This window comes from Paralichthys olivaceus, chromosome 8, assembly GCF_024713975.1.
Source record: "Paralichthys olivaceus isolate ysfri-2021 chromosome 8, ASM2471397v2, whole genome shotgun sequence".
Lineage (NCBI taxonomy): Eukaryota > Metazoa > Chordata > Actinopteri > Pleuronectiformes > Paralichthyidae > Paralichthys > Paralichthys olivaceus.
The window spans coordinates 17830193-17842671 of NC_091100.1; the positions used below are offsets into that span (position 1 = coordinate 17830193).

General features: G+C 40.8%; 1 protein-coding gene across 14 annotated transcripts in view; it reads right to left on the reverse strand.

Moving 5' to 3' along the window:
* Positions 1–4553: 4553 nt before the first annotated feature.
* The window catches only part of add3a (adducin 3 (gamma) a), a 99360-nt gene continuing 91434 nt past the window's right edge, over positions 4554–12479 (reverse strand). For 10 of the 14 annotated variants that reach the window (XM_020084137.2, XM_020084132.2, XM_069529890.1 and 7 more), the window contains 2 exons: positions 10143–10235; positions 4554–7514 (listed from right to left, as the gene is read on the reverse strand). In XM_020084137.2, coding sequence (XP_019939696.1) covers positions 7270–7514; positions 10143–10235 — 338 coding nt within the window. In that variant the 3' untranslated portion in view covers positions 4554–7269. The remainder of the gene's footprint in view (positions 7515–10142; positions 10236–12479) is intronic. The other 4 variants (XM_069529894.1, XM_069529893.1, XM_069529896.1 and 1 more) reach the window with 1 other exon arrangement.

Consider the following 12479-nt stretch of genomic DNA (forward strand, 5'->3'; position numbering starts at 1 on the left):
ATTACCAACAAAGAGTGCGTTCATGGCAAAGGCGATGAATTCTCCAGTTCAGGGTTCTGTGAGTCAAGCATAATCCAACTTTGAATAAACAGGTGATCAGCTCTTTGAGCAGCAGCGACTTCAGGGTTCTGCAGACTGAGTCCTGCAGCCGGTCTGCTGCAGCTCTCTTTCTCAGTTTAAAAAACAAGGCGGCAACCAGCATCACCACAGGCCAAGCAAACAGTCCATTCCAAACGAGGGGTTGGCAAATTATACTGCACTAGTTGAAATAATAAAAAAATGAACTAATTCATCAGCTATAGCCTGTTTGTTCAGTTTATCAGAAAATACCAACTGATTCTGTTGAAGACATGTACTTAGGTGGTAAACCGATGACTTTTAATTCATTCGTTGGCATTTTGAGGTCAGGCCTTTACTCCTCTTGTCACCTCATGTTCTCTCTCACACAGGAGGCTCTTTGGATGCACAGAATGTACCAGCACCAGCTTGTGTGTGCGTGGGTGGTCCCATGGGGTGTGCGTTTGGGCACAGACCTAACTGACCCCTTATGTTGTTTATCAGGCCCTAATTCAGCCCCGTGGCATCTGGGCATCACTGCAGTCTCAGGAAGCTGTGAAGCACAGTAGTGGGGTGTCTAGCCGGGTGTGTTTGGGTGGGGCATGGACATATGCATGTGTGTGTATATATTTACAGGGGAGTGGGGGTTGTCCCCACCCTAATATGGCCTATCATGATTTCCCCACTCCCCTAACAGAGCATCCATCTGGACACAAGTAGGCTCATTGTTTTGACACTCACAGTGTGGTGCTGTCTGGAGAGGAGAGGAGACACCGCTCTTCACTTCCGTAATTGTGCTGAACATGATGCAATGGGACGGACGTGTGTATAATGTATGAGTGTTTGTATCTGCGTCGCTTTGTGGTCAATTTAAAGTGTTTCAATCAATCACTTGTAATAATCCTTGAGATTTTGCCTAAGCTGAATGATAAACCTCAATTGTTTTGTTGTATCAACAGAGTTGATGTGATACCATTGCGAAGGCCCTGCTCACCATTCCTACAGTCCCAGCTGAGGACCAGAGGTGGCCGGGCCATTTTCAGTGGGGGTCCCCACTCTATGGAACAATCAGGAGATCTGTCTGACAAACTCCTTCTCCTCTTTCACATCTTTCTTAAAGACACATTTTTGTGATTTCTATGATCTTTGTCCTGATAATTTTATGATGTATTGTTTGATCTTGTTTTTTTTCTTCTCATCTGTAACATTTTTTATTTTTGTATCAGTGCTCTAATGCTGTGTGATCTTCTCATTGCTTTTAATTGTTTCCAATTGTTTACTATTAGGCCTAATGAACATATTTTCCATTTTTCTTAATGGAACAGTGTGTAGAATTTAGTGATATCTAGAGTTGGAATTCCATGTTGCAGCTGAACACCCCTCACCTCACCCTCCCCTTCCAAACAGGAAAAAGAAACTGTGGTAGCTTCAGTTGTCATAAAAACTCAAAAGTTGTTTAGTTTGTCCAGTCTGGACTAATGTAAAAAAGATGGTGGCCTCTGTAGAAAGGACCCCCTCGATGTAAATATAAAGTAAAGAAAACTACAATTCATACAATTTAGATGTAATAATCTAGTGAAAACATCATGAGGATTATTCTACATAAAATTTCTGCCAATAGTTCCCTTTCACCTAAATCTTACACACTGGACCTTTAAATTCCTCTCGTCTGCAAAAATGGAAGAGTAATACATGATGAGCAGGCCCAAACTAAATTTGCAGATTTTTTTAGTTTTGTACTCGAGGAAAATCTGTGAAATGTTTTAATATAATGTGTTAGGTAATACTCATTAAAGATAACAACGATTGTTAATGCAACTGATCCCACGGGGAGATATTGAGATATTTTTAACCATTAAATTTGATCTTAAAAAATCTAACATCTGCAGAGGCGTAGTCAGAATTCCACAGGTTGCGCAGGCCTGAATGTATACAGGAGCTTTATTGGTCCCCCAGAGGATCAACAGTTTCACATCCTGCATTGTCATTTGGGTTTTAATATACTACAGTTAAACAATGAACAACGCACAAGTCAAACTACCACAGAATCATCATGTGTAACACAAATCACATCACACTGAAGGTTTCTGGAGCCAGATGGAGGCTTCATTACTTCATCTGAAGTCGTGACAACCACAAAATGCACTGAGTCACAGTATCGCTCATAGTTTTTATTGTTTATATATCAGGAACGTTGCCAAATAAAGTGCCATATCACATTCACTGACGCCAGGACAGGATTACAACGTTGTAAATACTTTATATGGAAGCTACACCTAGTGATATGGAAAACTTAAATGATCCTAGACACGGACAGTCCAGTTTTCATTCTCTCCACACACCAACACAACCCCTGATGTGTCTCACTGGGCCTCAGTCAAATGAAAGTTGATGGTGATTGATTGATTTTTGCTGTAGTTATTATTCTCCTTTGAATACCACAGAGATGTCAGAACTTTACTTTCCCTAAAATGACATTTAGATGATTTTCTCTACAACTATTCAAACATTCCTTAAAATCTCAAACAAAATCATTTGGTGCACACATTCTTGACAGTAGCTGATTTATATTGTTTTCCCCAGAGGAGTGATGTGTTTTTTGCATATTTTATTTTGTATCTGTGGATATAAATGCAGTCAAGGCACATTGGCTGCTCTCGTGCACACAAAGTCCGCCGGTTGCCTGGATACTCACAGTGCAACATAAACGCCATGTTGTGTTAAGCCATGTTCTAGTTTTACCAACATGACCAGGACACAGATGTGGCATCATATGTTTGTCCTGTGGATTTCAGAGTGAAGGACTTTTTGGTGGTGAAGTGAGCAGCTGTAGTCACATTGAAACAAAGTTGAAAACTAGAACACAAACAATATTTGTAGCAGCTACCTCAACCTTTCTTGGATTTGACCCGTTAAAAAGGGAACTCCACCAATTTATTCCAGTCTCTTACAGAGACACAAGTCGTGCAAAGTATTCGGTGGCTCCTGTGTGAAACCTGATAAGTGTCCTCATGAGAGGTCACTTGATGTCACTGTGGGTGTGGAAAAAGGAAGAGATGAGCTAACCAGCAACCTGCTTCTCATCTCTGCTCCAGGCTGCATTAGCCACTGACACACCCGATTCTCTGACTGATCTGCAGCTGAGATGCATTGTGGGTAATGTAGGTCACAAAAGGACTGTATGAAATAAAGCTGACCTAAACAGAAGTTGTGATAATGGTGACATGTCACGTACACGGTGTGTCACAGTTAACACAAACTCAGGAAATGCAATAACGAAAGAGAGAAAAGAGGAGTCAGGAATATCAACATTTTCCTCAGAGGTTTTTGAAGAACTGCACCACGCAGAAATGTCCGGGGGCTCCTAAAACCGAGAAATTCAAAGATCTTATTTCAAGTGATATGTTGCTTTAATTTTGCATTAATTAGGCTCTCAAGATCTCAAGAATTGATGTGCTTGAAATGACTGTTGGATAATGACATCTTATCACGTGAAACTCAATAACCTCAGTGGCAGCCAAATTAAATGATAATTTGAATTTATTACTACTTGTGAGCCATTTGAAATCTCAGAGATCCAAAGTTGTAAACATGCAGAGAAGGAGGGTTCACGGTTAATGCGAACCAATTTAAGAGCAGAAAAAAATAGTTATTTTTTAAAAATTGTGCAGCGCTATGATAAATTGGTGGAGCACTCTTTTAAGATAAAGTGGCTGCTGACATCCCACATGTCATCTGTGAATTGTGAGCAGAGTATTTTTCTCTTGACAGATTGTTTGACTTTTTTAAGAGGTAAAAACTATGCAGTAAGAAGCAAGAGTTGGAGAACAGTTGGAACAATAGAAATAATTTGGGGTAGCAGAATTTAGTTTCCTGCGAGTCACCATCTCACAGGACCCTTGTAGAACTTTGGAAACTGGCTCAACCACGAGTTCACATGTAATCAAAACGACATACTGTATTTATAGCGTGTGAATAACAAAATATAGTTTTTAAAGAAATCTGTGTGTTTTCAAAATGAAAACACAAAGATGTTCTCCTACACGTCACTCTATATTCCACAGAACAAACCCTCCCTTGTTATGGCCTCAAACAGAACGATGCATACATTTTGTGTCAAAGGAGTCTACTCTCCACTTGACATTTCTATCCAGTGCTTCCACATTTCCTGTGCTTCCTCATTTGCATGTATGCCATCTATTCACACATACAGTACACTCACTATTATCTTTCATCGTCATGAAAAAAGACAAAAAAGGCACCAGTCAGTTTTTCCTGCTCGATCAACATTAAAGTTCTGTGGCATAGGTCCTAATCTATGAAACTGTTCCACAATGTCATGAAATTATCAGCAGCATTAAGTTCTTTGCATTAAAATGCTCAAGTCATGATCGTGGTATAATGTGAAATGAGTGTGTATGGATATTCTCGAACTTAAAGACAACTTAAAGAATGACGTGGACTGTCATGCACAAACATGAAAAAATGAGCTTCCGTTTCTTAAAATACAGTTTTATTTGTGAATGTACACTGATTAGCAATACATCTAAAAGCAACTCCATTAGATAACCATTTATATAGGATTTTCACAGGTCACAAAGTAGCTTGGCTCATTCTGGCATGCCAAAGCAAAACTCGATCTTTTTTTTTCTTTTTTTTTTTAACAGAAAAAAAGGTGGATAGAGGCATTAGTAAAGCAAGGTGCAAACAGCTGGAAACAGAAGAGGAGAAAATAAAAAGGATGCAATGCATATTCAGTTCATCTGGAAGCAACGTATGCTCATAAAATGGCTGATTAAAAAAAAAGTCTTGTGCCCTTTGCAAAGTAAGAGATGAAAAAGAAAGCGTACTGCGATACAAATGGAGGATGGGAAAAACATTTTCAGGAGAGATGGTTTGAAAGAAAAAAAAAGAGACAAGTCTGCGTGATGAAAACATGGTGCGTTAGTCAGGTTGTCTTTACCCCGTGCCCCGTCTCTACTTCTCTGTCACTCTCTCACACTCACACTCGCTCGCACACACGCGCACACACACAGATGCACTTTAATTTCCAAACTCACACCTCTCTTCTCCATCACTCACTTGTGTGACCTCAGCTCCTCGCCTTAAGCCGAAAGCGCCAAACATGGCTAAAGATGAGTCTCGAAACCCTCCCTCTATCCCTCCGTCCAAATCCAATACTTCACATTGCTAGCTGGGATATTGGTATATCTGGTTAAACTCCGGGGGAGGGAAGATGTGTGTCAACCCATCACGCTTTTGCAGAGTTCAACTATGGGTCGTCTGATGGTTGCACCACAATCTTGTTTGCAGGAGAAATTACATGAGGGGAGGCTTTAGAAACTGAAAAGACGACCGGGCTTGCAGAGTGATATAAAAAAAAAAAACTGTCCATACGACCTCACTCAAATGGTTCCAGTACCATTAGAAAGTTAATGACAAAATTAAGCGAGGAAGTGTAGCTACTGTGAATGTAGCTACTGAAAACAAGAGTTTTTTTTGGGGGGGGGGGGAAGCCTGAGAGATGTGAATGCAGTCACTGGGGTGATTTAACATAAGTCTTATAAGGGTCCTTGACGGCTGCACAGGCAGACGAGATTTGCAACCCTTGTCTCATCATTTAAAAGAAAATTAAATGGTGGAAAAAAAATTACAATATGGCTTTAAAAACAAACACACAAACACACCAAAAACAAATGTCACCACTCCACAACCTGTGATTCTCATTTCAGCAAATGACTGCGGACAGTTCGATGCAGTATTTCAATGCTACACTCCCTGTTTTCTGTTATTTCTGTTGACTTACTGATCACTTCTCATGTGCGACACCGATGAAAGATTTTTCTTTCTGTCTTCATGTGACTCACTTTCTGGGCCCCTGACTATGCCTTGCTTTGCTACTTTTACCAAATACTTCACAATCTCCTTCACTGGTGAAACCACCTGCATCTAAAATGTGTTACATACCATGAGAAAAGTGCAGCACAATAAAATAAAAAATATATAGTTAAAAATCTATAGCCAACATATCCAGTTTTCATGTTATATAGTAGATTTGTGTACTCTGAAGACTAGAATATAATTTGAGCAATCAGGCATCACTACAGCCGTAGAAATTCAGCTCTCGCAAAAAAGAGAAAACATGCGTAACATCCGTATTCTCTGTAAAAGCTTAAAAATGAGTACAAAACATAGTCCACTAATACCAAATTTGTCTTCAGTAAAAAAGTTTAAATTTCATGAGATGACAAACTAAGAGTGAAGCTTTACTAAAATGATAGTTTTTTTTCCATTCTTTCATTTAGTTTGGCAAAAAACACTGAGATGAAGAAAAGACATGAAAATGCTACATAAATATATTTATTAGGTCGGCAGCTCGTATGAGATAATGTCGACTTGGCCGTGACGGACCAGCAGCCTTCATCCTGACCCTCTAGTCCAGTTTGTTAACTCGTTAACTCGTCAAACACCATCGGCCGAGGAGAAGGTTTGTATCTTATGCCTGCGTCTAAAGAAGCCTGAAGAGTGTGAAGCGAGGCGGAGAGATAAACTACCCTCACAGTAAATGAATCAACACAAACCCATTCCAGTGTGAATTCAAATTTCATGTGGCCGTTCGGTTCCCGATGAGTCAGGTGACCAGAATGTGAAAAAAAACAAAAACCTGAAAAGACCCGGAAGCCTGGACAGATTTAAAGAAAAAGGTTTTAGTTTCGACTCTGAGCAGTTTTACAACATTCAGGTTGCAATCCAATCATTTCATAAAATTGGATTTTGAAGCAAGAGATACGCTCTGTGGTTTCAAGTTCGGATTTTCAGACGAGGGGAGACAATTCAGGAGGAGCCAGTTCCTCAGGATCTAAATGGCCTCAAATGGCACTTGCTGGCTTCTATGGAGCCCTGTTAGAGAACTGCATGGGTGTTTAGTTGTGTAGACCAAACATCTATCCACTGCAGTTTTAATATGTGGACCCCCACAATCATCCCAAATTCCCCGAACATACTGTCGTCGTTACAAACCAATTCTTTTTTTTCTGTAATCCTTTCTTTTGCCTTTTGCACATAAAACCTTTTGTTAAAAAAATCTAATAAAATTAAAAACATGAAAGGACATTAAAAACGGAGACAAAATAAAAACACAGACGCTTTAACAGAAACGTCCCTCACTCTTCTACACAGAAGGATTTCCCCGCCTGCCTCGCTACTTTAATCTCAGGCTTCCGTCTTCTTTTTGTTCTTCTTCAGGAAGGAAGGGGTGCGGAACTTCTTCTTCTTCTTGGTGTTGGGGGATTTGGAGGGCGAGCTCTCGGGAGACAGCGCCTCCTCGATCTTCTCGCCGGAGCGCACTGTTATTTCCACGCTCTCCACGCTGGTGGTCAGCTGGCTGACGCGCTTGGTTAGCTCCTCGTCCGCGTCCCTGTGGTTGTCTTTGCCGTTCATCAGGCCCGCGTGGTTCTCTGAGGGAGGAGTACGACACAGGTTAGGTGAGGGCAAGAAAACACAGGAGGGGCCTTCATTCTGCAAACCACACCCTTTAACAGACAGCAACCACAATCATACATAATCATAGGACTAACAGATTAAGATAAAACATCTGATCAATTTTTACTGTGGGACATTACAGTCTGGAGCTTACAGGAAACACATCAATTGCATTTTCTAATCAAATAGTTTAAGAAAGTCAGAATTGAACAGAATTTTTTTTTGTTTTTATCAAAGAATTTGGACGTGCAATACTTTCAATATTAATACAATTTAAAGAATCAGACGACCAGCGCTCTGTAGCAGCAGCAGCTGGGACTCTGTGACGTTGTCGATCGTGACAACTACGTGTTCTTGACGGCAGGCACGTTCACGGCAACGACAACTGATTCTCCAGTTCAGGTTCTGCTCCACTGAGCTTTGAATAAACAGGTGACCAGCTCCTTGTGCAGCAACAGTGATGCAGCTTCAGGATTCTGTGAACTGAGTCTTTATTTGCTGCAGCTAAGTCTCTGCAGGTCACTTTTACAGTTTCAGAAAGAAAAGCTCACACCAGCATCACCACAGCCCATTCCAAACGGACAGGTTTAGAACAAGCCCAGTTTTACATAAATTCTATACCACTTCATAATGTATGCTTTATATTATAATAAATTATCATATAAAAATGTATAAAAACTTAAATAACGCATTCTACATAAATAATACAATTATTAAATATCTAACAAATCATTTCTGTAAGCTTCTTAACATTTACCCTCATGTAGTAAATTCATAGCATATATTGGGTTCATGTCTTGTCAAACACTATATACTTGTGTCAACACCTGTAAGACATAGTTTCTAATAGAGCAGAGCATTAAAAGCTTCAGCAGAGCAATAACAGTTTGATTTACTGCAGGACCATTGCATTGGGCTCTATTAAATCCTACAAGTGTTGTGCTTGAATGTCTCTCAGCCTCCTGATGCGAGGCTCCTCTGTCCCTGACACACTAATTCTTTTTCAAATGTGTATTCAGCTTCACGGAGACGTGCAGTCCCTGTGCTCTACATATTTCGTAACATGCCTGCGTAAGGCCCCAGTGACCTAATAGCCCAGTGTCTGTCCTCCTTTCACCTCAAAAAAAAAAAAAAGGGCTTTGAACAGTGGACTACACCCACACTGCCTTAACGACTCCTCACCAAACAGGCCTACTGGTGTGGCATCCTTTTCTCTGGGCTGCGAATGGGAGTTACATGGGGAATGCGAGGCAGTGGCGTCATGTTACTACACTGAAACACAAAGCCGATGATGACTTCATCTTAGCACAATAAGTAAAAAAATAAATAAAAATGGAGCCTTTTACAATAATTGACCTGAATTCAAACACAACGACTCACTGACCTCACAGCGATGGCGTCAGAAAATATGGGTCCCCTGAGCCGGTGCGCTGTCCTGGGTTAATTGTTCCTCATTGTGTGGTTTTTGCGTGTTTGTGCTGGAGGGAAGCTGACAGGAAGTCAATCCCATAGTGTCGTTATTTACAACCTGCACTGTGGCCGCTGTGATCTTTGTCTTTCTTGGAGGTTCAAATGTCAGACACGAGAATGTCTGTGTAACAGATGAAAGTTCTATTGTCTTTTTTCAGATATATGATCTGCTGAAGTCATAGTTTGATATTTTATTGTTATTGTGCGATATTAAACACTTTTATGGCTTTTTGTATTTTCGAATGATTCTGTGATTTCATAGATATTTATATATATTCTTTCATATTTTTGGCTTGTTTAGCACATGAGTCAAATGTGGTTGTTTTAAACGTGCTGTACAAGTAAATAAACTTTGACTTGACTTTTTTGTTTCTTGGCGAGAGCTTGGAGAGAAGATCGATACCACTCTCACGTCAAAGCCTTAAGTGATTAAAAAGTTGAACATTTGACTGACATTGTTACGACAAATTGATGTTTTGATGATTTGGTTTATTTATAGCCTGATTTTGAACTGATTTCTGAGTTGCGTGACTCATTTAACACTTAAAAGACTGAATTTCAACTTCGCTGTATGTTGTTGCAGTGTATAGTGGGGTGCGAGGAGCGATCAGTTCCTCATCGGACATGTCAGAAATTTGACACCTATGATCAGGCAGCTTGTTTCTCTCTTGTTAGTATTGTTGGGAAACAAACTTCAACTTCTTCTTTGAAAAGAACACCAGCCTGTAACTGGTCCGGAGGAGGTGGGGACAATGTACTGTGTGAGTGGTTGGATTGTGTCAGACGCTTGGACTGTAGTCTGAGCTCATCAACATTTCTACAGTCGCACTGGGCGGACGGGCTTTCATTATCAACAACAGAAATGTGAAAAAAGCACAAAGGAGGTCTTTATAGTGGAGATGGGAAACTGTTCTCTGATTTTTTTGTCAAGACAAATCATTAATGCAGAACAAACCTATAACACAGATCAGCAGTGTAGTGTAGTGCATTCAATTCTGAGTTCAGTTAGTTCATTTCATTTAGTTAAACGTACACTTCTCATGCACACACGTCAGATCTTAAAGACAAACACAGCATGACAGTGAAGATCATTCTGACAAGTGTCTCTCAGTCCCTCTGTGAGTGAGTGATACCTTCTTTAGCCGGAGTGCTTTGCGGGGACTGGGTGAGAGACAGAGACTGAGAGAGAGTGGAGCCGTCGTCGGAGGTTAGCTCGTGCTCGCCATCTGCGGGGGTTGGAGGGTTGAGGGACAGGGCAGGGGATTGGAGCGGAGGGACGACAGCACGGGTGAGTGGGATGAGAGGTTGGGGTGGTGGTTATGGAAGGATTTGGTATGATGGGTCAGAGGGGGGTGAGGGAGTGGGGGTGGGGGGGGTGAGAGATTAGTGGTAACACACATGTTAGAATCAGGCCATGCACAGCTGCTTTTCCACAAAATTTCACCAAATCCCTCTGATGATGGTCAGGACCTCTGAGTGCCATCACTCGTTTGTGCGCTGCAACATTTTGTTGATCTATAATAACCCGAAGATGGGACAGATGTCCTGAAAAGTAACTTAAGCATCGCAGGTTTGATCCCCAGAGCAGCAAATGTATCCTTTCGCTACATGCTAACACTCAACATGTAAAAAAACAAGACAATTGATTGGCTTTTAGGGACAGAGTCTTAAAATCAGACAGAATCAAGAAAAAAACCTCACAGATTAAAAACATTGTGATATTCTTGACCACATTATGTTGTCCAAAATTGTGTCATTGAGATAATCAACATTATAATGAGGCTGTTGCAATTTCAATTTAATTAATGCCTGAAAAAGAAGATTTTTAAAAAGCCTCCTTCTCCTTTTTTTTTAAAATTTCCCTTCCTGTCATCATTTCTTCATCTTCAAGAAAACCCATCACATTGTGGTTCCTGACTCTTAATGCAGGACAAACTCATAGTACATCTCTTGATTATTAAGAACCAGTTTGCAGCAGCTTTTCAAACCATGTTTGTAAGTGCAGTATATGTTACAGACCAGTCCAGCATTAGCAGCTTCATTAGTTAAACACTGAGCAGTGTGAATGAATAGCATTCCCATGGGCACATTCAGGGTTACACATTCAGGGTTACACACTGGCTGAGATGTCACAGTCACAACTCCATCATGGAGAGTGTGTCGCACACGATTACATAAGATTCTGTGCTGTCAAAGTCTTCATATGTGAAAATAAAAAGTGTACACGTAAAAAGACGCCGCATAAAAAATTATAAGATTAGAGAAATTCAATTCACAGCTGTTCTTTTTGAGGTTTAAAGTTGGAAACATTACTCAACCCAATACACACAACTATTTAGAATTGCCCTCCAGGGACAAATAAAGTTGTTTTGAATTTTTGAATTGAATTTTGTATTTACAGAAGGTAGTTTTAAATTGACAGCGTAATATGCACATACACGATATGTGCGTCAGTTATCTCAGCTTTGATTTTATTTGTGTAAAATAATCACATTTTAGTTTACATTATTTATACAGAGAGCGGACTACACACCACAGGTTAACACTGTGTGTGTGTGTGTGTGTGTGTGTGTGTGTAGCCCAGGCATCTATCAGGCCATTCCAGACGGTCTCCAGCTTGCATCCAGATTGGTCACCGGGGATTCATGGGGCTGTGGGGGCATCAGTGTCATAGCAACGGGCTCCACTCATGTGGCGGGTGTGAAGACCTGCTGTCTGCTCGATCTGCCATCTTAGTCATACCGACCTCTCACTCACACACATTTACACTTTCCACTGTGTTTCATGTGCACGTAAGAACACTTTGATGATTCCATAAAAACACATGAACACATGCGCATGCTGATGTATACGTGTGTACACACACACACACACACACACACACATTTGTACTTATATCTTAGTGGGGACACTCACTAGCCCCTTACACTTACCCTAACCATCCAAACTAAATGCCTAACCCTAACCCTTAACCTAACCTAAACCTAAAACCAAGTCTAAACCCCTAAACAGTCCATTAAAGTTGGGTCAGAAAGTGAGGACCAGCCAAAATGTCCTCAATTTCCCAAAATGTCCTCACTCTGTAGGTTGTAGGCTCAAACTGGTCCTCACAAAGACAGCTGTATAAGAGCACGAGCACACACACACACACACACGCACACACACACACACTGACATATATACAAATTACAAATACACACATTCATCTGGTTGAACGTGGAAGCAGCTCTACACAATGAGGACTGGTGGGTAACCCCATTTACTATCTATACTATTGATTTTTCCCTTGTCTCTCTGAAAGGCAGTGGGACAGAGGGCTAATATGATTAGCACTGACTGTGTGTGTGTGTGTGTGTGTGTGTGTGTGTGAGTACAGGAGGTTAATGCAGCAGATGAAGGCATTGGTAGAGCCCGTGGGGACAAACCCTCATGTTAAAAGGAATATGTGTGTGTAAGTGTGTGTGTGTGTG